This window comes from Lucilia sericata, unplaced genomic scaffold (genome assembly GCF_015586225.1).
Source record: "Lucilia sericata isolate MDLA Ls3-8-SP2 unplaced genomic scaffold, ASM1558622v1 Contig000006F_arrow, whole genome shotgun sequence".
Lineage (NCBI taxonomy): Eukaryota > Metazoa > Arthropoda > Insecta > Diptera > Calliphoridae > Lucilia > Lucilia sericata.
This window is the reverse complement of record NW_023994047.1, coordinates 348009-369531: the sequence shown is the minus strand read 5'-3', so window position 1 is coordinate 369531 and position 21523 is coordinate 348009. Positions and strand designations below refer to the sequence as shown.

Genomic DNA, 21523 nt, shown 5'->3' with positions numbered 1-21523 from the left:
AAAAGATTTGTTTATACAAATTGTTTAAAATGCAACAGTTATATTTGAAGAATGTTAAAAAATATCTACATTTTTAAAAGGGTTTCAAAATTTTTTATTTAAAACTTGAGTTTCTCTATAAATTATTAGATTAGCAGTTTCAACTACAGCCAACTTCATGACAATGTTGGTTTTGCAAAATTATTTAGCCCCTTGTAAGAGAATTTGGTTTCTTTTTAATTTAAATATATAAATTAATTTATATTAAATCTTTAAATGTCATCATTACTCCTCAGCCTTGTTAGTTAGAGTAGCTGTGGCGTCTTATTTCTTTAAATCATAACAGCTAAAAACTTATTTAAAATAGACAGTCATCTTAAATGAAATTATAAACAAGTTTGTCAAATCATCCCAGCAGAGGTGGGAAAACTGAATTTTTATGCTTGAAGTCTTAACTTAATATGTAGCAAAAGTTGGTGTTACCAAGTTAGCTTTACGAAACTTTTACCGTTTCCAGATCTTAGAAATGATCTGCTAATCTAAATCTTATAGACTAGAGAGAATGTCAAGCAAAAACCTTACTTATCCTTCATTACCTCAGCGATGAAAGCTCTCAATCGTGGTTTAAGTTTCCAGATTGAGTCACAGTTCCTTTGACGTGAGAAGTTTTTCACTGGGGAATCGGGTTGTCCAATGCGAAAAACCAACTGTTGGTCGGATTGTTTGTTTGTTTGGTCGTATTCAGTTTCGGTTATTGGAGAACATTACTCCCCAGAAAAATCCATCGAGGGCAAATCGCAGCAGCTTCTTCGCTTTGGAGAATCAGAACACTGATCATTCAGAATTATATCCTACATTAACTCGGTGATCGTAGCTCTCAGTTGTTGCTTAAGTTTTCTGTTTGAGTAACAGTTCCTCTGCCGTGGGAGGTTTTGTCCCTGGGACATCAAGTTATCCAAAGCGAAAAACCTACTACGACCAATTCTGTCGATTTGGAAAACTTTGGATTTTGGAAAACCTACGACCAATTCTTTTGGTTGTGCTGTATGTTGTCGATTTGGAAAACTTTGGATTTTGGAAAACCTACGACCAATTTTTTTGGTCGTACTGTATGTTGTCGATTTGGAAAGCCTTGGATTTGGAAAACCTGATAAAATCTCAACATTGTGAATAAGAACATTGTCTTATGACAATTCCTTCTTCGCTTAGAACAGTCGTGGCTCAAGTTTCAGTTCTGCTGTCATGGGAAAAGCATGGTCTCATGACAATTGCTTCTCGCTTAGGACAACTCGATCACTTCATATCTAACATTAACTAGTGGATCGTAGCTCTCAGTCGTTGCTTACGTTTGCGGATAGTCACAGTGAAATCGGGGTCCTCTTCGAAATGTCCTTCTGCTGTCACCACTATAGATCTTGGATATTCGAGAAAATGGTTCCCCAGTAAGCAATTAGACCTCACTTTACATGTGCTGACTCGTGAGTTGAACTTGAGTTGGAAGTAAGCTTTTTTGAAGTTGTTGGAAAGAAGTCTTTCTTGTTGTTGATTGAAGATCTAACATGATCAAACTGTTACTGTTCCAACTTGTTGTGAGTTGGAATGATGTCGTAAAGAAACTTCTTTGAGCTTGTTTCTAATCTATGCTGTAATGTGTTTAGTGTGTGGTAGCTTGCTCAAACTTGTTATGAAGCCGCTAGGAATAAGTTGGAATGAAGTCGAAAGTAGTTGGAAACTTTGGAAACTTTTAGTGCTAAGACTTATTGGGATGATAAGTATAAACTTGTTAATGATTGCTTACGTTGCAGAGTTGTATAAACTTAACTTTTTTCTGCTCTGTCATCTTTAATACATTTTAAAGTTAATGCCAAGGTTAAGAATAAATTTATAATTAATTACATTATAATGTTCCTAGGTGATGACTGTAACAATAATTAAACAACTAGACAACTATAATTAAAAAAGCTAAACTGCTTAACCATAATGACTTTACACTTATTACATAATCTAAAATGAAACTCACCTGAAAACACCCACACCAACCACGTCTACCCCTAAACGCTGGCATTTTCTTTTGCTGCTGATGTCTATAGAACTTTTGTAAGGGTGTCTCACGTATCGGTTCGTTTTTACCGTTAGACGATTCCTTACCACCACTTAACTGATAGCCAAATGTATAACCTAAAATATTATTGGCATAAAAGGAATTTGAAACGTCACCACCATCTTTTGGTTGCAACGATGCTGGATCGTTAGGATCGTTGGCGCCGTTATTATTATGCTGTTGCCAATAGCGTTGTAAACTATGTAGACAATTAAGTTCCGGTAGACGAGCTTTTAATTGACTAAAGTCAAAACGCTGGTGAAAGGATGTAGATGAAGTATCGCTGGTAGCACTATTCGTACTGGTATTAAGGTGAGAGTGATGATGATGATGTGTATCGTTGTTGTTGTGGTTTTTGTTTTTATTAGTGGCGTTATGAAGGTTGCTTATGTGGTTTATTTGTTGCTGCTGTAATTGTTGCGTCTGCTGTTGCAGACTGGTCGATTTCTGTAGTGTACTATCTGGTGTGGTCTGCAGCGAATCGTTATTGTTACTCAAAGTATCAGGTTCATTAGTACAGCTGCTGATAGGACACGACTGTAAAGTCTGTAAAGATTAAATAGAGTATTGGTTTAATTATAAACTGATTAAATTAATTTGGGTTAAATTTTGTAATTCTTTAGTTTTAGTTTTTTTCTTTTTTTAAATTAGCTTTAAATATTAATAAATTGTTTAGTTTTTTTAGATTTAAGAAACACATGTTAATTTTGTTTTTTTTACCAAAATTTTTTTGAAAGGTGTTGTTTGTAGTTTTTGTTGCTTTTTTTTTGCTTAACAAGATTGTGTTTATTAGATATAGAGTTGCATATAGTAAGCAAAGTGTTGCAGTTAACTTGGTTGCCTGAGTTTTTTAGGAGCGCGTGCTTTAAGGCAATTAACCCCTTGTTTATAACTGGAAACATATAAAAATACTTTAAAACAAATGTATTTTTAATGTTTGAAAAGTAATGAGATTAAATTTGGTTTATTAGAAATACTTTTTGTTTAAATATTTCCTTTTAAAAAATTTAAATTCCTAATTTTAACTAAAAAAGAGTTTTTTCTAATCCTTTAATTTCATACACCCCTCCCCAAAATTATAGCAAACTGCACAAAACTTTGCATGTTTCAAAACTTTTATTAAATAGTTTTCATCATTTAAAAAATATTTTATCAGTTTTGCTTGGTTAAATCGTTAATTTACTCAAAACTTATGTTTACTTAATTAAACAAATTTAATACATAACATATTGCTACTTAATTAAACCATAAAAGAAAAATGCAAAGCATACATTGCATGTTATTGGATTATTATTAAATACAATAAAATGCTAATGAAGCAAAATTATAAAAACTCGAAAAAATTGCTATAAAAAATGAAAAATTTATATTTCCAAGAAAAAAAAAAAAAAAACACAAAAATTCACAAATAAAAAATTTCCAAAAAAAAACTAATTTGTTAACTAATCATTTAAATGATTTTGATTGTCATCTGAATAATGTGAAAATAACATGCGTTGAAAATCATTGCCTGATGTGTTTAAACTTACATACAATATTTTTATTATTATTTATTATGGTGGCATCTGTTAATGTTGCAACTTTTGCCAACCATCATCATCTTGTTTTTTTCTTTTTATTTATTAAAAGAAAAATTTGTTCATAAGTATATTCAATGGTTACTTTCACTAAAAAAAATCGACATTATAAACTTGAGCATAAAGTTTTTTTTGTTGTTTTTAAGTTAATGAATTTTCCGTTAACTAACAGTTGGAAAACATATGGTGGTCAAGTCTGTTTGGACAAAGTGTTTATTTTCCTGCACTCGAAACAATAATGAAAAAAAAAAAACATGAATATAAATTGTTGTACAACTAACTAACTGACACATAAATAATTAATGTTTTATTTATTTCTTTCTTTCTTCATTTGGGGGAAAAGGGAACTACTTAGTGTGATTGGGTATCCTTAGGGATACCATTCACTGTAAGCGAACAAATTCTTTATCTTGACGAGACTTGACGAGACTTGACCTCGTCAAGATAGATTGCACCTTCCAATCTAGCCACGATCACTGAAGATTGGAAGTCTTGATTTCTGGGAGAACCAATTTCCATCGAAAATGAGAGAGAGACAGAAGGATATAGTGTCATTCATCATCATCTTTGTTAGCACAACATCATGATAATACTTGGATAATCTCTCCCCACTGAACTCTCTCTTTCATGATCCTTTCCGTTTCTCCAGAATACCTTCTTCATTCAGTTAAAATTTCCCATTAAATGTCAATTATATCATTCGGAATTCTTAATTTCTGGGAGAATATTTTGTGAACAGAAAGTGTAGTCGGATTTCTGTCGAATTACATTTCTGTCGAATTACATTTGCTCACGAAATTGAGAGAGAGAGAGAGAGAGAGAGAGAAATTAACGTTAATATCACGGTAATGTTTGGATAATCTTCTCATTGAACTCTCTCCTTCAAGAAACCTGCAGTTTCCTCAGAATACCTACTTCAAACAGAAGGTATTTAAAGGATTGTTCTTAATTCTCATTCGAATCTACCATCTTGCTAAACATATGCTTTTGATAACGGAGAGATATAATCGGATTTCTGTAGAACTTCATAATGCCTCGGTTCTGATTGTTATCGGAGTCTTGATTTCTGGGAGAACCTTTCAGCAACAGAAAGCAGTGCAATCGAATTTCCATCGAAAATGAGAGAGAGAGAGAGAAAAAGATAGTGCCATTCATCTTCATTAGCATGAAGAATACCTTCCTCACTCGGTTAAAATTTCCCATTAAATGTCAGCTATATCAATCGAAAGTCTTGATTTCTGGGAGAATCTTTTGGCAACAGAAAAAACTGCCATCGGAAATTCTTTAGCGTCAATATCTCGGTAAATGTTTGGATAATCTATCCTTATTGAACTCTCTCCTTCAAGAAACCTTCAGTTTCCTTAAATACCTTCTTCAAAGTAAAAGAGAGACTCCTATGGATTGTCATCGGAGTTCGTTAGTATTCTTTCATTTCGTAAATACTGTTCGAAATTCTAACCTCTTTGTACTAAAGGTTCCACCAGAAATTGTTGAAACTGTTATTGTCAACAAAGAAAAAGCTGTACCGCTCGAAAGTCTTTCTTTTAAATATTTCTCGGTTTCGTGTAAACTGATTAATGAAGGGTAGTGAAAAGTGTAGCCTTGATTGTAAATGACTTTTCGCGTAAATTCTATTTCAATTTCCCAGATCTTCTACCCTACAACATTTTGTAAATCTCTGTCTGGAACCGAATACGGCTATTGAGAAACTAAGATCTGAATTGTGGCCATCCGCTATGTTAGTGGTAGGCCGGAGGTGGTCTGAGGCACTGGTTAAGGAGCACTCAACAGGCCCGATAGAGGCCTAGTTGTATTTCTTAGGATTTGATGTATATACATTACTTTCAAACTAACTAAGATCTGAATTCAAATTAAATATTGTTAATTCCAAATTCCCAGATTTTTGCACCTAAAATTAGTTTCTTGGAGTCTTCCTGACTAAAATATCATTCTGTCAAAGGTTTCACGGTTATAAAGGTTCTGTCTCATGAAATAGAATACAAAAGGAGGTCAACTTTGAGATCTTAGGAACTAACCAAATAGGAGACAATCCAAAGAATCCGAAAGGGTAGTTTTCAAGGCAATATTCACATAATAGTTCCAGAAATTACTATGAAAGAACTCTAAATTCTGAAAACATAGAAATGAGTCAATACCCAATCCATCTCAGTCTGCACATTAAGGAACTTTATTAGTTTCTTATCTTAAGAACATTCTATTTCTTCTAATAAGTTATCAAGAATCCAAAAGTTCTCTGAAAGTGTTTTTGAACGATGAATGGAACATATAGAACTCTAGTATATGTAGTTTATTAGATATAGAACAAAATGGACTTGTTCAAATTCCAGATGGACTTATCCAGATTCTTCGTTCAATTTTCTCTAATATTTTTGGTAGAATTCAACATTTATCTCTTGAACTATTTCTTGATCATTTGCTTAGTTGTCTATATTACAAAAAATTAAATAACATTTTGATAAAAATTGAGGTCAAACATGAAACCTAAAGCCCACCATCATTCAACTACAAACTACTGCCTACTTTTAATTTCAAAACAAACAAAATAAGTAAAAAAAATTAAATGCATTAACAATTGATTTTGACCTAAACGTTGCCAACCTTAGTTTGCATAAAAAACCGCCACCAACCTGTTTGTTCTAAATACTTTTTTCTACATTTGTTTTGCCTTAAATGTTGTTTGATGGCCGGTTTGATATGATGGCATCCAACACTCTAGGGTTGGTTGCCAACAATAATAACAACATTTGGGTAAATGGCGATTGTAAATGTTGTTTTGTTTGTATGATGGTGGTATTGTTTTGTGTTGTGTGTTTTTTTTTGGGGGCTTTCAAATGTCGTGCTTACAATTAATTTCGCAAAAATAACATAAAATTTAGCTTCCGTTTGTTTGTTTTAAAACATAAACTACAACATAATATTTAAGACGTTTCAATAGATTTGTTTTCTTTAGTAAAACTAAAGGTTGTAAACATGATTTCATTGCATTGAAAGCAAAAAAACTTTCGGTGTCTATTTATTAGTAATTTAAGGTGTTTTTTTCTTGTTATTGTTGCTGTTAGTTTAAATCAAATAAAATAAATTTTCAACATAAAACTGATGGTTTTGATTTCGTTTAGTTGTTTAAGATTTGTTGTACTGCTACTGCTGCTGGTGTTTTGCAGCAAATTGTTGAGATGGTGGCAAAGATGTTTTTGCTTTGATTAGATTTTAAATTTGTAGTATTTTATTTATTTGTTATTGTGTATTTTTTTGGAAAACACATGCCATTTTAATTATTTATTATTGTGGTTTTTAGAGTGAAGGTTTTAAATTATATTTTTTTTTAGTTTTTAATGCAATTTTTAAACTAATTTCAAAATTTTTAATGAAATTGAAAGTTGTTCCTATTGCTGTAAAGTTGAGGTTCAAATAAAGATAAATTTCCGTTCATCAAATCACATTTAGAGCTTTTGAAAGTCTACCAGATTTTCTTTTAATAATAACAGCTTTTAAAGCTCATTACTCTTGGTATAATTTGTAACTTGTGTGTCCAGTTTCTAATTTCTTTTCTAAAGAGCTTTTATTCTAACTTTTTTCAGCAGATTTTAGAATTTTTTCTTTTAGTATAAGAAATCTTTTTTAGAGCTTTTCAAACATCTTTTAAAAGTCTTTTAAAACTATTTTAAAATAATAGCTTTTTAAGCTCTTTACTTTTTATAAAAACTTTACTCTTCAATGCTGCTAATTGGTAAAACTTTCAAAGCTTTTTGAATTTTTCAAAAGCTTTTCGAAAATATTCAAAGCTTCTTCACAATTTTCCTTTTTGAATAACTAAACTATTCCAAAGCTTTCAATTTATTCAAGTTTTACAAAGTTTTTAAAAAAATGGTTTTAAATCTTTTCAAAATTTTAAAGTATTTGGAACAGCTTTTGAAAATATTATATTGTTTTAAGCTTTTCGAACTTTTTCCAAGCTTTCATGGGTTTTTCCATTTTTTCGTCATTGTAGTTATTAAACTTTTTTAAAGTTTTTCGAACTTTTTTAAAGCTTTTTACATTGCTTTAATTAAGTCTTTTCAGTTTTTTAAAGCTTTTTAAGCTCTTTACTTTTTATGAAAACTTACTTTTCCAATGCTGCTAATTTATAAAACTTTCAAAGCTTTTTGCATTTTTCAAAAGCTTTTCGAAAATATGCAAAGCTTTTTCACAATTTTCCTTTTTGGAATAACTAAACTATTCCATAGTTTCAATTTGTTCAAGTTTTGCAAAGTTTAAAAAAAAACGTTTTTAAATTTAAAGCTTTTTTAAACTGTTTAAAGTTTTTAAAACTCTTTCCTTTAACATAAACTTTACTCTTCCAATGCTGTTAGTTTATAAAACTTTCAAAGCTCTTTGAATTTTTCAAAAGCTTTTTGAACTTTTTAAAGCTTTTCTAAAGCTTTCTATTAAAATTTCTTGAAGTTTTACAAAGTTAAAAAAAACGTTTATAAATCTTTTCAAAATTTTAAAGAAGTTGGAAAAGCTTTTGAAAACTTTATTTTTTAATGCTATTCCACCTTTTTCGAATTTTTTCCTTGTTGTAATAACTAAACTTTTTGCAGCTTTTTTAAAGCTTTATAAACTTTTTTTTGAACTTTTGAAAGCTTTTTAAAATGTTTAAAGACTTTTCAGGTTTTTTTCGAACTCCTTTAAATTTTGTTGTTGTTTTGAAAAAAATTAACATTTCCAAAGCTTTCTAAGTTCTTTACTGTTTCTATCAGAAGTTCTTCTTTCTTCAACAATGTTAAGATAATAATATTTTGAAATTTTTATTTAAAAACTTAATGAATTTATTTTAATTTTCACTTTTATGAGACCTTAAATTATAGCTTAAGGGTTTTTTTTACTAATTATTTCTTTATATTTTATTAATAATTAACACTTTGCCTATAAAAACATTAATCATGAAACCCCTGTTGGCTTATATCGGAATCTGGAATTTGTTAGTCACCTTCACATATTTCTGTTGTCAATAATTTTGATTAACACCTTTCGTTTTTAAAAACCTACTCCCTGTTCCATAAAGGTTAACAGCATTAATAGATCCCCTTAAGAAAAATATTGTAAAAATAAATCAATAATTAAGCGCATTTTTAACAAAGCAATTAATATCTGGTGACATTTATTAGGTGTCTAGTAATAAAACAATAACAAATTTGCATAAAACTACTAAGACAAAAAAAGCAAATTGTAACGTTTAAAACTATATAATTTAAATTTACAATTTTGTGTTTTTTTGTAGCTGAGTAAACATGTAAACTTTACAGTTTAGACAAAGAAAAACCAGTTGCTTTAAAAGTTTTATTATAAATTTGTTTAATAATCATTTAGTTGTAAAAAAAAGAAATCTTTTTAAAAAACAATAAATTGACAATTATATTTATTAAACGGTTATTAATTAAAGTGGTACTAAAAATTATTTAGGAGTGTCTTGTCAGTCTTTAAAATGAAAACTTAAGATAAATTACAAACTAATTTGAAAAAAAAAACTATTGACTTTGAAAGATTAATTTTTATATAAATTGTTGAATTTTTTAAGTAAAACATTTTGCTGGTTTTTATTCCTCTTTAAAGCAACTGTGTTTAGTTTGACATCCCCGTTTTTTAGAACAGGGTAGTGTTTGTGTTGAAATTTCTTAGTTAAAGGGTGGTTATAAATTACCGGTTTTTATGTATAATTTATAACGTTTTTTCAAAGAAAAGACCAAGAATTTTCAATTTTATACATTAAATGGTTATTAAAATCTTATTAAACTTTTAGGAGTGCCTGTCATTAGATTGAAAACTAAGATTGTATAGGGGCAAGTAAAATTTTTTAAATATATAACAATCTTGACATAACAAACTGTGAAAAAAATCGAACAAAAGATTTAAAGAGATAAAGATTTTGCAACAAATTGTTAACTTTTGAGATTTTCTATTAAGATAATTATAAAGTTTAAAAGAAAACTTTTAAATATTAAATACCTTTAACAAGAAAATCAGCTAAATACAAAAGCTGACATCAGCTAAATATGAAAGTTTTCCCATGATTACTACTAACTTAACGCAACTCTGTGTTAGTTTACATAGCAAGTTTTGACACCGCAGCATTTCGCTGCTGCTTAATACAACTATGGTGGGTTTGTTTACTTTGCACCTTTCGCCAGAAAAGGGTTGTTTTTTACATACACTTAGTTTCATTTACTACTAACTTTAAGTAACTCTGTGTTAGTTTACATAGGAAGTTTCGACGTCGCAGTATTCCGCTTCTGCTTAATACCACTCTGGGTTTGTTTTCTTTGCACCTTTCGCATGCACTTAGTTTCTTTTACTACTAACTTAAAGCAACTCTGTGTTAGTTTACATACCAAGTTTCGACGTCGCAGCATTCCGCTCCTGCTTAATACAACTCTGGGTTTGTTTGCTTTGCACCTTTAAAGGGGTTGTAACAACCCGGTTGTTTTTACATAATACACTTAGTTTTATTTACTACTAACTTAAAGCAACTATGTGTTTGTTTACATAACAAGTTTCGACGTCGCAGCATTCTGCTTGCTCGTTTCGCCCTAAAAGGGTTGTATTTATATAATGACACTTTGCAAACAATTGCTTCCACCGATTTTAAAATTATTGAAATGTTTTCCGAAATTGCTGTTCATGACCTCTACATCAATACTTTGCTAATTTTTGGCAAATTGATTTTTAAAATTGCTTTCATTTTTTCTTTATTACAACAAATTTTCCTCTAACAACACTTTTACTCTTGCAAAAGCAAAAAAAAAAAAATTAACAATTTTACCTGCTGATCATAAGTAGCAATATCAAAAATATCAAAAACTCTATAATGCATGAAGTCATTATCGATTAAGTTGCTTAAAAGCAATGTTTGTCACTCAGCTAGAGCCGATCAACTAGTTAGCCAGCCAGCCATCTTACTCAGCATAACTCATCATCATGATCTTTAGCTTAAAATTTTTGATGGCGAGCTTCTCACATGTGTAACTCAAACTCAACACAAAAAAAATGTTGTACATTTTGAAACACATAAATCACTTGAAGTGGGTAAAGATGAGCTTAAACTTAATATTGATTGAAAAACTAGAAAAAAATGAAAAACTTATTTGCAGTTGGCAACATGTTGCAAATAATTACAACGTTTTAAAGTCATTATTTTGATCGTAAAATAAATGTTAACATGTTATACTGCTTACTACTAGAGTCTACATAGTTAGATGGTGGATATTTAAAGAAAATTACTAGACAACATGATATTTTTTTGGAGGTTTTTTCACTAAATGAAATTGAAAATTTTAGTTAAAAGGAAATATATTGAAGGAATGTGTTGAAGAAAAGTGAGGTTTGAGGTTTAAATTTGGTTTAAGGCAGGATTAATTAAACTTAAGGCAAAATTTAAGTTGAAAGATTTCTAATAAAATAATAAAAATCCTTATAAAAGATTATTTAAACCAAGATTTTTATTTAGAGTTTAATTAAACTTAAATTTAAGGTAAAGTTTAATTTAGTTAAACTTAAAGAATTCATCAAAACTAAGGTTGGGAGATGCTTTATATAAGATTGTTAAAGCTTATGAAGTATGAGTTAAACGGAGTTTTGTAGTACGAGTTTATAGTGATTTACATCCCAGGTTTAAGTTTAGTTTAGTTCCTAATCCATTAGAGATTAGTTTATTGACTTCATTCAAACTTTAATACTTATACAGTTAAGTTTTGATATAATCTCTGGCTAATGATTAGTTAATCCAAATGTTAAAGTTTAAATAAAAAAACTCAGTTTTAGGATTAATAAAACTCGTAACATATTCGTTTAAATAATATCCACTTATTGCTGGTTTAATCTTATTCTCAAGATGGTGGGTTAAGGCATTTAATCTAATCAGTCTCAGTTTAATATTTGTTTAAACTAAAATCTACTGTTAAACTTTTGCTTAAATATAATCTCTTACTAAAGGTGACTAATCTCAAGCACATAACAAGTTTAAAACAAGATTAATTGGTTTAAGTTTAGTTAAGCTATAAGTTTAAACGAGAATTGGAACAAAAGTTTAACTTAAGTTTAAGTTAATGAAAAATAAAATTAAGATTATTTGCCTGATTTAAGTTTAATTAAGCTATAAACCATTATTGATTAGGTTAACGTAGTTTTCAAATAGAAGTTTAACTCAAGTTTAAGTTAAAGATATAAATCGTTAGGCATTAAATTAACTTAAAGTTTAACTAAACTTAAATCTTAGGTTGATAAAGTAAACTACTTTAAATCAAGTTTAACTTAAATCTTTATATAAACTCTGTTTAGAAATTCACAAGTTAAAGTTCAGTTAAACTAAATTCTCTAGTTAAACATTCATTAATTTATATATCCAACAACAAGTCACTAAAACTGTATTTCCTTCCTTAGTTTATAAACTGATTAACTGAAATCTCCTATCAAAGGTCAGTTAAGCTCTAGTTTATCTAATACTTAAACTCCAGTTAAGTTTAAGAGTGCTGTAGTTATGTTGATGATATGATGTTCAGTTTAAAGCTTTCTATATTAGATAACTTTTTAGCACAAAAAATATAGATTTCTGTAGTTAACTAAAGTTTAAACTAACGTTAGCAAACTTTAAATGATAAGTTTTAGTGAAATAAATTCTTTAATTGAATTTGAAGTTATAAAGGCTCAAGTTAGTTTAATGAAAATGTGAAACAAAAGATCTGTTAAACCTTATTTTGTTCTATAGTTAAACTCTAGTTAAGTGAACAATCCATTAAAAGATGAGTTTAAGTAAGTTAAGTGCAACTAAATTGAATTTGAAGTTAAATTATAATAATAAGTTTCAAGTTAGTTTAAACAAAATTTGAAACAAAAGATCACTTAAACTTCAATTTGTTCTATAATTAAACTCCAGTTAGTTAAAGGATTTATCTTTTAGTAATATGAAGTATAGTTTGAAATTTGTAACATAAACTAAGTTTTATTTCGACAGATTCTCAACGCCTAAAATATTAATAATTTATGATAATCTAAGTTTAAACTTTAGTTAACTGAAAGTTTAAAAGTTTAGTGTTAGATAATTGAGAAAATTTAAAAAACTTTCAGTTTAAGGTATGTTTAAAGCAATTTTAAACCTTAAACTTAAGTTAAACCCCTATTTCAAAACTAAAACTTTACACTAAATCCAAGTTTAAACTTTAGTTAACTGAAAGTTTAAATGTTCAGTATTAGATAATTGAGAAAATTTACATAACTTTCAGTTTTAGGTATGTTTAAAGCAATTTTAAACCTTAAACTTAAGTTAAACCCCTATTGCAAAACTTACCCTTTTACACTTAATACATACTCAGCTAAAAGTTGTTAAAGAAGAAATCGACAGAAAAAAGGAAAAGTGTTTTGCCACCGTTATTTACACCTTTACTACTAACATCTTTAACTAAAGAAGTTGGAGAAAAAAAAACTAAAAGAAAATCATGTTGCAGTATTTCTACAAATTTTCTTTTGGCATGCGGTCTAACTAGTTTTGCTTGTAACATAAATTTTTTGCCATTTTTTTTTACAAATTCATGGTTGATTGTTTTTTATAGTTTTTTTCTTTTGCCATACTCCATTTCCACTTAATATTTTAAAGGGCATAATAGATAGATGGATAGATAGATGTTTTAAAAACACTAAACTTCCATCATATATCAATAGTTTTTTTGTGTTCGGTTGCACAGCTTGAGAAAAAGTTGCGGTTCAATGTGGAAATTCATGTTAAACATAAAAATTTGTTAGTTAGTTGGCAAGTAGTTGTAGTAAATGTCTTTTTAGCTGTTAGATGTCTGGGTTTTTAGTGTTGGAATTGAGCTGAGCTGCTGCATTTTGTAAAGTATTTTGGAGGCTTGGCTTTTTTTTCGGTTTTTAGTCATGCTTTTTTTAAAAATTTGAATAATGTTGGTGATATTTTAGCAGCTATTTTAAAAAATTCTGAAAATTTTAGTTTTTAGGTTAGAAAGAAATATTAGCCATTTAATTAATTTAAAATTATTTTTTTTTAAATTTTTCTATATTTCTTTTCTTTCTATTTTTATTTCCTTTTTTCTTTTTTTGTATTAAATAAATAAAATTTCATTTATACTGCTTCTTTTGTGACTTATATATATTATTTTACTTGTCACACATTTATATAATCCATTGACAATATATTTTTACATTGACGTTTTATATTTTTATTATTACTTTAACACCTTGTGGTATTTTTAAACGCAATACGAGATGTTATTGTGGTAAAAATAACTATTAAAAAAAAACTTAAAACATTTCCTCAAAAATATATAGATGAGTTTAATAGGCCGCCAAAGCTTTCAAATCAGCGGGAGTATTTGAACTACAACTTGGGTCTCTTTACTTTCAAAATATGTCATAACAGGCAGTGATACATTTTGTCAAATGTGTTCATTTAGCTAAAAACATTAGAAAGTTATAGTTTTCCCAGACTAATAGATTGTGGAGACTATTCTGCTCACTTTTAGCTCTCTTTTCTTTCAAAAATAACTTTTAATGGCAATTTCTGACGTTGTCACATATTTTGTCAAATGTCATAATGACAGGATTTACTTAAAAACAATAAAAATTTATATGTTTCCAAAAGTAATAGATTGTGTAGACTCTTATCCTCACGTTTAACTCTATTTTCTTGTGATGGCACTCTGTGACGTTGTCACATATTTTGTCAAATGTCATAATGACAGCATTTACCTAAAAACAATAGAAATTTGTAGGTTTCCAAAAGTAATAGATTTGGTAGACTATTCTCCTCGCTTTTAACACTATTTTCTTTCAAAAATAACTTGTGATGACTTAACGTCATGTTGTCACACTCAGCATGACAAATGTCAGTAAGACAAATCTAACATTGTCATTAAAAAACTTGACTTGTAATGACTATAAATGTAAATGGCGATTACTCCTCTTCCACGAGTTGCTTGATATTACTGGTGAAATGTCAGCTTGACAAATCATGCTGACAACTGACAAAGACATTACTTAAGCACTCATTGTCAAATTTTTCATAAAAAAATTAATATGTTTATACTTTTTAAACTGAAAAGGATTAAAATAATCGATCAAGGATAGAGAACCTCTTTTTCTTTAATATTTCTCTAAATTCCTTTGCCTCCTAATAGGTTTAACTTAACACCAAAGTCACACTGGTTCTGCCATCATTTATTACATATCGAAAAACAATATTGCAATAACAACAATTAAAGTAACTGTATTTTCTTAATATTAAGGTATTAAACGACCAAAAAAAAGCTTCAAACTCAGCAAAAAAGTGCTAAAATATGTGTTGAAGCAAAAAATACCAAATACAACAAAGTAAAATCGTAATACGTGACATTAACACTTGATTCGTTGCATAAATTAACACTGCATTTTTTTCTTGCAATACATTTATTTAGCGATTAATTTCTGTTTAAAGTTACAATTCCAATACAGAAATACATGAACTGCACAAAGTAGACCGACAGTTTGAGGAGATTTCAAGGTATAACCTAACTGAAAGATAAATATTTAGTGGTCCTAAATTAAAAAGTAATCACTTCTTTGAAAAATTATAATTTTTCCCATTTTTTTAAAAAAAATTTATGTCATGACATATGTTAGGTCAAGATAATGTTCATGTCAGTCTGTCTGACATATATTCTAGCTAGAAAAAGTTCTGTCTGGATGTCTGACATATATAATCTAACTAGAAAATGCTAATTCCAGGCGGTCTGTCACATTTTTGTCTGGAAGATGTTCTTCTCAGAAAGTCTGACATCATTTCTAAATAGAAAAGATTCTGTCAGGATGTCTGTCATTTCATGTCAGGTTGTCTGACATATTTTCTGTTAAGAATATTGTCATGTCAGGCTGTCTGACATATTTTCTGCCTAGAAAATGTTAATGTCAGACTGTTTGACATATTTTCTGTCCAGAAAATGTTCATGTCAGAAACCTGTCTGACATATTTTCTGTCTAGAAAATCTTCATGTCAGAAACCTGTCTGACATATTTTCTGTCTAGAAAATGTTTTTGTCAGACTGTCTGACATATTTTAGGTCTAGAAAATGTTCATGTCAGACTGTCTGACATACTTTCTGTCTAGAAAATATTCATGTCAAGACCGTCTGAAATATTTTCTGTTTAGAAAATGTTCATGTCAGACTATGATGTTCATATCAGAAACCTACCCAGAAAATGTTTATATCAAACTGACATATTTTTGTGTAGAAAAAGTTCATGTCAGATTGTTTGACATATTTTCTGTCTAGAAAATCTTCATGTCAGCCTTATTTTCAGTTTGAAAAGCCTTCGTGGATGGGTCCTATTACCCAAACCTGTTGGGTCTGACATTCATAAAACCCGCAACAAAACAATGCTATTGACAAAGCGGTTAGTTTTTACCACAATAGTGTTTACTACCTGCATTTAGTATTTAGCAAAGTTTTTGATTTTTTTTTAAGTTTAAGAAAATGTTTTCGATTGTTTGTTTTTGGGTCTTATAGATTTGTTAGTATGGCCAATGTTTGTATAAATTTACAAATTAAAAAAACAACAACTAGCTCGTGTAGTTTTAAAAGCAAGATTAAACTATAGTTTTTTATGAAATTTTTCTCTTCTATTAACAGTTTCTATAAGTTCGACATAGTTGGTGTCAGTGTCTTTTAGTTTGTTTATTTTTTCCTGTCGATTTTCTTCTAGTTTTTTATTTCAAGATTTTTATAGAGGATAAAATCGTGTTTGGCCTAAAGGTTTCTATTTCTATTTTTGCATTTTTTTTCTTACTTACTTATTTGGCCAGAATTTGTTTGTTTTTCGTTTTTTTTTATGGTAATAGAAACCGTTAGTTGTTCTCTTAGACAAAAACCACAAAAAAAAATTGTTAAATAATTTGATAATTTATAGTTTTTTTCTATTTACTGCATACACGACATGTAGAAATAAGAGAGATAAATTGTACAACTACATTTTTATTTTGGTCTGTAGACAGTGAAGGAAATTTGTTAAAATGTTGCAGAAATATATTGCAAAATAATAACAAATATGGAAAGGTTTTTTTGAAATAAAATAATGAATTTTAAAAAATATCATTCTGACATATTTTCTAATATCATGACAGATCTGTCTGACATATTTTCGATATAGAACAGTTTCATGTTAGATTTGTGTGACATATTTTTGATATAAAGTTTGTCCAACATATTCTAAATAGAAACATGGTCAAGTCTTAATTCCTGACATATTTTTTTTATAGAAAATTTTCATGTAAGACAGTCTGACATATTTTCTCTTTAGAAAAATTCTCCTGTCAGATCGTCTGACAAATTTTTTGGTCTAGAAAATTTTCGTATCAAATCTGTTTGATATAATTTCTGTCTAGAAAATATCTATGTCATGTTGTCTGGCATGTTTTCTGTTTAAAAAATGTTCATCGCAAAACGTCTGACATATTTTCTGTCTAGACAAGTTTGATGTCAGATCATTTCACATACATATATTCATGCCAGATTATATATCAAATTTTATGTCTACAAAATTATCACGTCATACTTTCTGACCTAATTTTTGTTTCGAAAAATTAGTAATTTTTATACATATAATGAACGAAAATTACATATTTTGAATGAAATTTTCATATAATGACTGAAATTTACATATAATGAATGACACTTTTCTATAACGAATAACATTTTCATATAATGAATAAAATTTTCATATAATGAATGAAATTTTCATATAATGAATGAAACTTACATTTAATGAATGACTTTCATTTAACGAATGACATTTTCATATAATGAATGACATTTTTATATAATGAAGGAAATTTTTATATAATGAATAAAATTTTTATATAATTAATAAAATTTTCATATAATGAATGAAATTTTCATGTAATGAATGAAACTTACATTTAATGAATGACACTTTCATATAACGAATGACATTTTCATATAATGAATACAATTTTCATATAATGAATGAAATTTTCATATAATAAATTAAATTTTCATATAATGAATGAAACTTACATTTAATGAATGACACTTTCATATAATGAGTAAAATTTTCATATAATAAGTAAAATTTTCATATAATGAATAAAATGTTCCTACAATGAAGGATTTTATTTTAAATAACGATTGAAGTTTTTATATAATGAATGAAATTTTCATATAATAAATGAAATTTTCATATAATGAATGTCACTTACATATAATGAATGACACTTTCATATAACGAATGAAATTTTCATATAATTAATACAATTTTCATTTAATAAATTAAATTTCCATATAAGAAATGAATTTTTCATATAAGGAATGAAACTTACATAAAATGAAGAAATTTTCATATAATGAATGAAATATTTATATAATGAATGAAAAAGTAAAAAAAATTATAAAATTTTATACTATTAAAACGAATAGCAACAAAAAATTACTTTTAAATTTTTTTTACTTTTTACACATAAATTAAATTTATAATAAAAATCTTGACAAAAATATTAAATTATTGCAATATTTTTTTTTTGTTTTGGAAATTTCTGTCTTTTTAACACTTAATAAACAAATTAACATGTGCCACAAATGTTTAATTTTACTTCTAATACTCCCACTTTAACCACATTATTAATTCTTTTACTTCATATACGTCTTTTACTACTACTTCTTCTTCATTATCTTTATAATACTTGACGTGTTTAGAATTTTTTTAAAACATTTTTCAACTAATAGCTAAAGCTTGTTGCATTATTTGCATACATATAGTATTTTTTTTATTAAAATTCAATGTCTGCTGGTTTTAAAAAATTGTTAAAAACACTCGCATGTTTGTACTTTATACTTTGAAGGCCACATACAATTAAATTGCGAGTAGAAACCTCTAAACAACGATAAACGTATTTATGAAATAAATTTTTCAGAATGCGTCGTCTTTAAAATTTGTGTTAAAGTTAGAACTAGTTTTAATTTATGATTGGTTTGTTTTACTACTGACCCACAACAACAAAATGTTTTAAAATTTCTTTAGACTTATTGCATCACTGGTGTAATAAAACAACGTTATTAATTGAGTTACGTACGTGTTTGTTATATTGATGTTAGTTTGTTATTGATTTAATCAAATTTCGGTTAATTAGAAGTATTAATTACTCACGCTTCAAATTTGAGCATAAAGTTTATAGATATTTGTAACGGTATCAAAGATTTAAGTTAAAACTTTTACATTTTTTTTTTTTTTTTTTTTTTTTTTTTGATAAAAAAAGAAGAAAGAATATCTTTAAATGATTGATCTTTTCGTTTGTTTTATTTTTATAAATATTTCTTAATATTCTTGGGAAATTCTTATTTTCTTTTGTTATGGAAGTTTTATTTAATTTGCTTAAAGGCCTTATTAGAATCCATTAGTTCCGGTTAGTTTTATATGATCTTTATCTCTCTCTATCTTTCTCTATATAATTATTATCAATGATCATTAAATTTAACCCATTAACCTATTTTTTATCAGTTTCTTGTAATAATTCTATTAGAATACTATACAAAAGCACGAAACATCATTAACATTCATTTATAACAAATTGAAATGTCTTAGATAAATGGTTGCTTAATGGATTAGTGATCACAAGTAAATGAATAAGTTTCCCCTGGTTAAAAAATTATACAAATAACAATAAATAAATGGCTCATTACATATTAACATTAAAATACTAAGAATACCAACAATAATATCTAAATCATACAGAAAAAAAGAAACGTTAGTTGCCAACATTTTCCTCCTCATTTAAAATCTATTGAGTGGGAATGCTGCTCTATGAAAGCCATGGAAAATCGGAAACTTAGAAATGTCTAGAACATGAAAAATAAGTAATTTTTTCCACTACAAAAGAAATTGAGATAAAGTCATATTTGACATCAATAGCAAATTGTTAAATGCAAGTATGTACTTGTATGCTTTCATACATCTTGTGTGAGCATGCGTTTCTAAAGAAAATCATTTAAATGTTTAACTTACAACTAATTGTCTTGAACATTTATGAGTTTTTATGATTCTTTGTGAACACTTTAGAGTAATCAGCCAGCCAGTCAGCCTTTTTTTCATATTCAAAATAAGGTCAATATAAACTAGACAAGTTGGCTGTAATACTGAGTCCAATATACATACACTTGGTTTAATGCCTTTAGTCATGTTTATGAGCATAAGAAAATTAATCAATTACCTTATGTATAAAGCTTTTTTAAATAAAAATTTTTTTCTTATTGTTTTCTGATTAATTGTTTTAACTTAAATTGTTAAATGGAGAATATAATAGAACATGCTTAATCATTTTGTCTTAATAAGTTTCATTTAAGTTATCAATTTTTATAAATTTGAAAAAAAAAAATTCTAAAGGAAATTTAAAACTAAAGCAAAATCTATTGATATCTCACACGAAAGTTATCAAGACATATTTTATGACATGAAAATATCGAATATTCATATGTCAGTCTCGCCGGAAAAGTTTCTGGACAAAAAAATATGATATGAAAATTTTCTAGACAGAAATATGTCAGACAGAATAACATGATCACTTTCTAGACTGAAAAAAACTATAGACTAGACTATAGACTATACTATAGACTAGACTATAGACTAGACTATAGACTAGACTATAGACTAGACTATAGACTAGACTATGGACTAGACTATAGACTAGACTATAGACTAGACTAGACTAGACTATAGACTAGACTATAGACTAGACTATAGACTAGACTATAGACTAGACTATAGACTAGACTATAGACTAGACTATAGACTATAGACTAGACTATAGACTAGACTATAGACTAGACTATAGACTAGACTATAGACTAGACTATAGACTAGACTATAGACTAGACTATAGACTAGACTATAGACTAGACTATAGACTAGACTATAGACTAGACTATAGACTAGACTATAGACTAGACTATAGACTAGACTATAGACTAGACTAGACTATAGACTAGACTATAGACTAGACTATAGACTAGACTATAGACTAGACTAGACTAGACTATAGACTAGACTATAGACTAGACTATAGACTAGACTATAGACTAGACTATAGACTAGACTATAGACTAGACTATAGACTAGACTATAGACTAGACTATAGACTAGACTATAGACTAGACTATAGACTAGACTATAGACTAGACTATAGACTAGACTATAGACTAGACTATAGACTAGACTATAGACTAGACTATAGACTAGACTATAGACTAGACTATAGACTAGACTATAGACTAGACTATAGACTAGACTATAGACTAGACTATAGACTAGACTATAGACTAGACTATAGACTAGACTATAGACTAGACTATAGACTAGACTATAGACTAGACTATAGACTAGACTATAGACTAGACTATAGACTAGACTATAGACTAGACTATATACTAGACTATAGACTAGACTATAGACTAGACTATAGACTAGACTATAGACTAGACTATAGACTAGACTATAGACTAGACTATAGACTAGACTATAGACTAGACTATAGACTAGACTATAGACTAGACTATAGACTAGACTATAGACTAGACTATAGACTAGACTATAGACTAGACTATAGACTAGACTATAGACTAGACTATAGACTAGAGTATATACTAGACTATAGACTAGACTATAGACTAGACTATAGACTAGACTATAGACTAGACCATAGACTAGTCCATAGACTAGTCCATAGACTAGACTATAGACTAGACTATAGACTAGATTATAGACTAGACTATAGACTAGACTATAGACTAGACTATAGACTAGACTATAGACTAGACTA

General features: G+C 28.2%; 2 protein-coding genes across 2 annotated transcripts in view; one reads left to right on the top strand and one right to left on the bottom strand.

Annotated features, from left to right (window-relative positions):
- The window catches only part of LOC119601520 (pre-rRNA-processing protein esf1), a 168517-nt gene that overhangs the window by 10434 nt on the left and 136560 nt on the right, over positions 1 to 21523 (top strand). The gene's annotated exons all lie outside the window — the stretch shown is intronic.
- The window catches only part of LOC119601511 (disheveled-associated activator of morphogenesis 1), a 62564-nt gene that overhangs the window by 5625 nt on the left and 35416 nt on the right, over positions 1 to 21523 (bottom strand). Inside the window, exon 2 of the mRNA XM_037952476.1 lies at positions 2000 to 2626. Within this exon, the coding sequence (XP_037808404.1) occupies positions 2000 to 2626 (627 nt within the window). The remainder of the gene's footprint in view (positions 1 to 1999; positions 2627 to 21523) is intronic.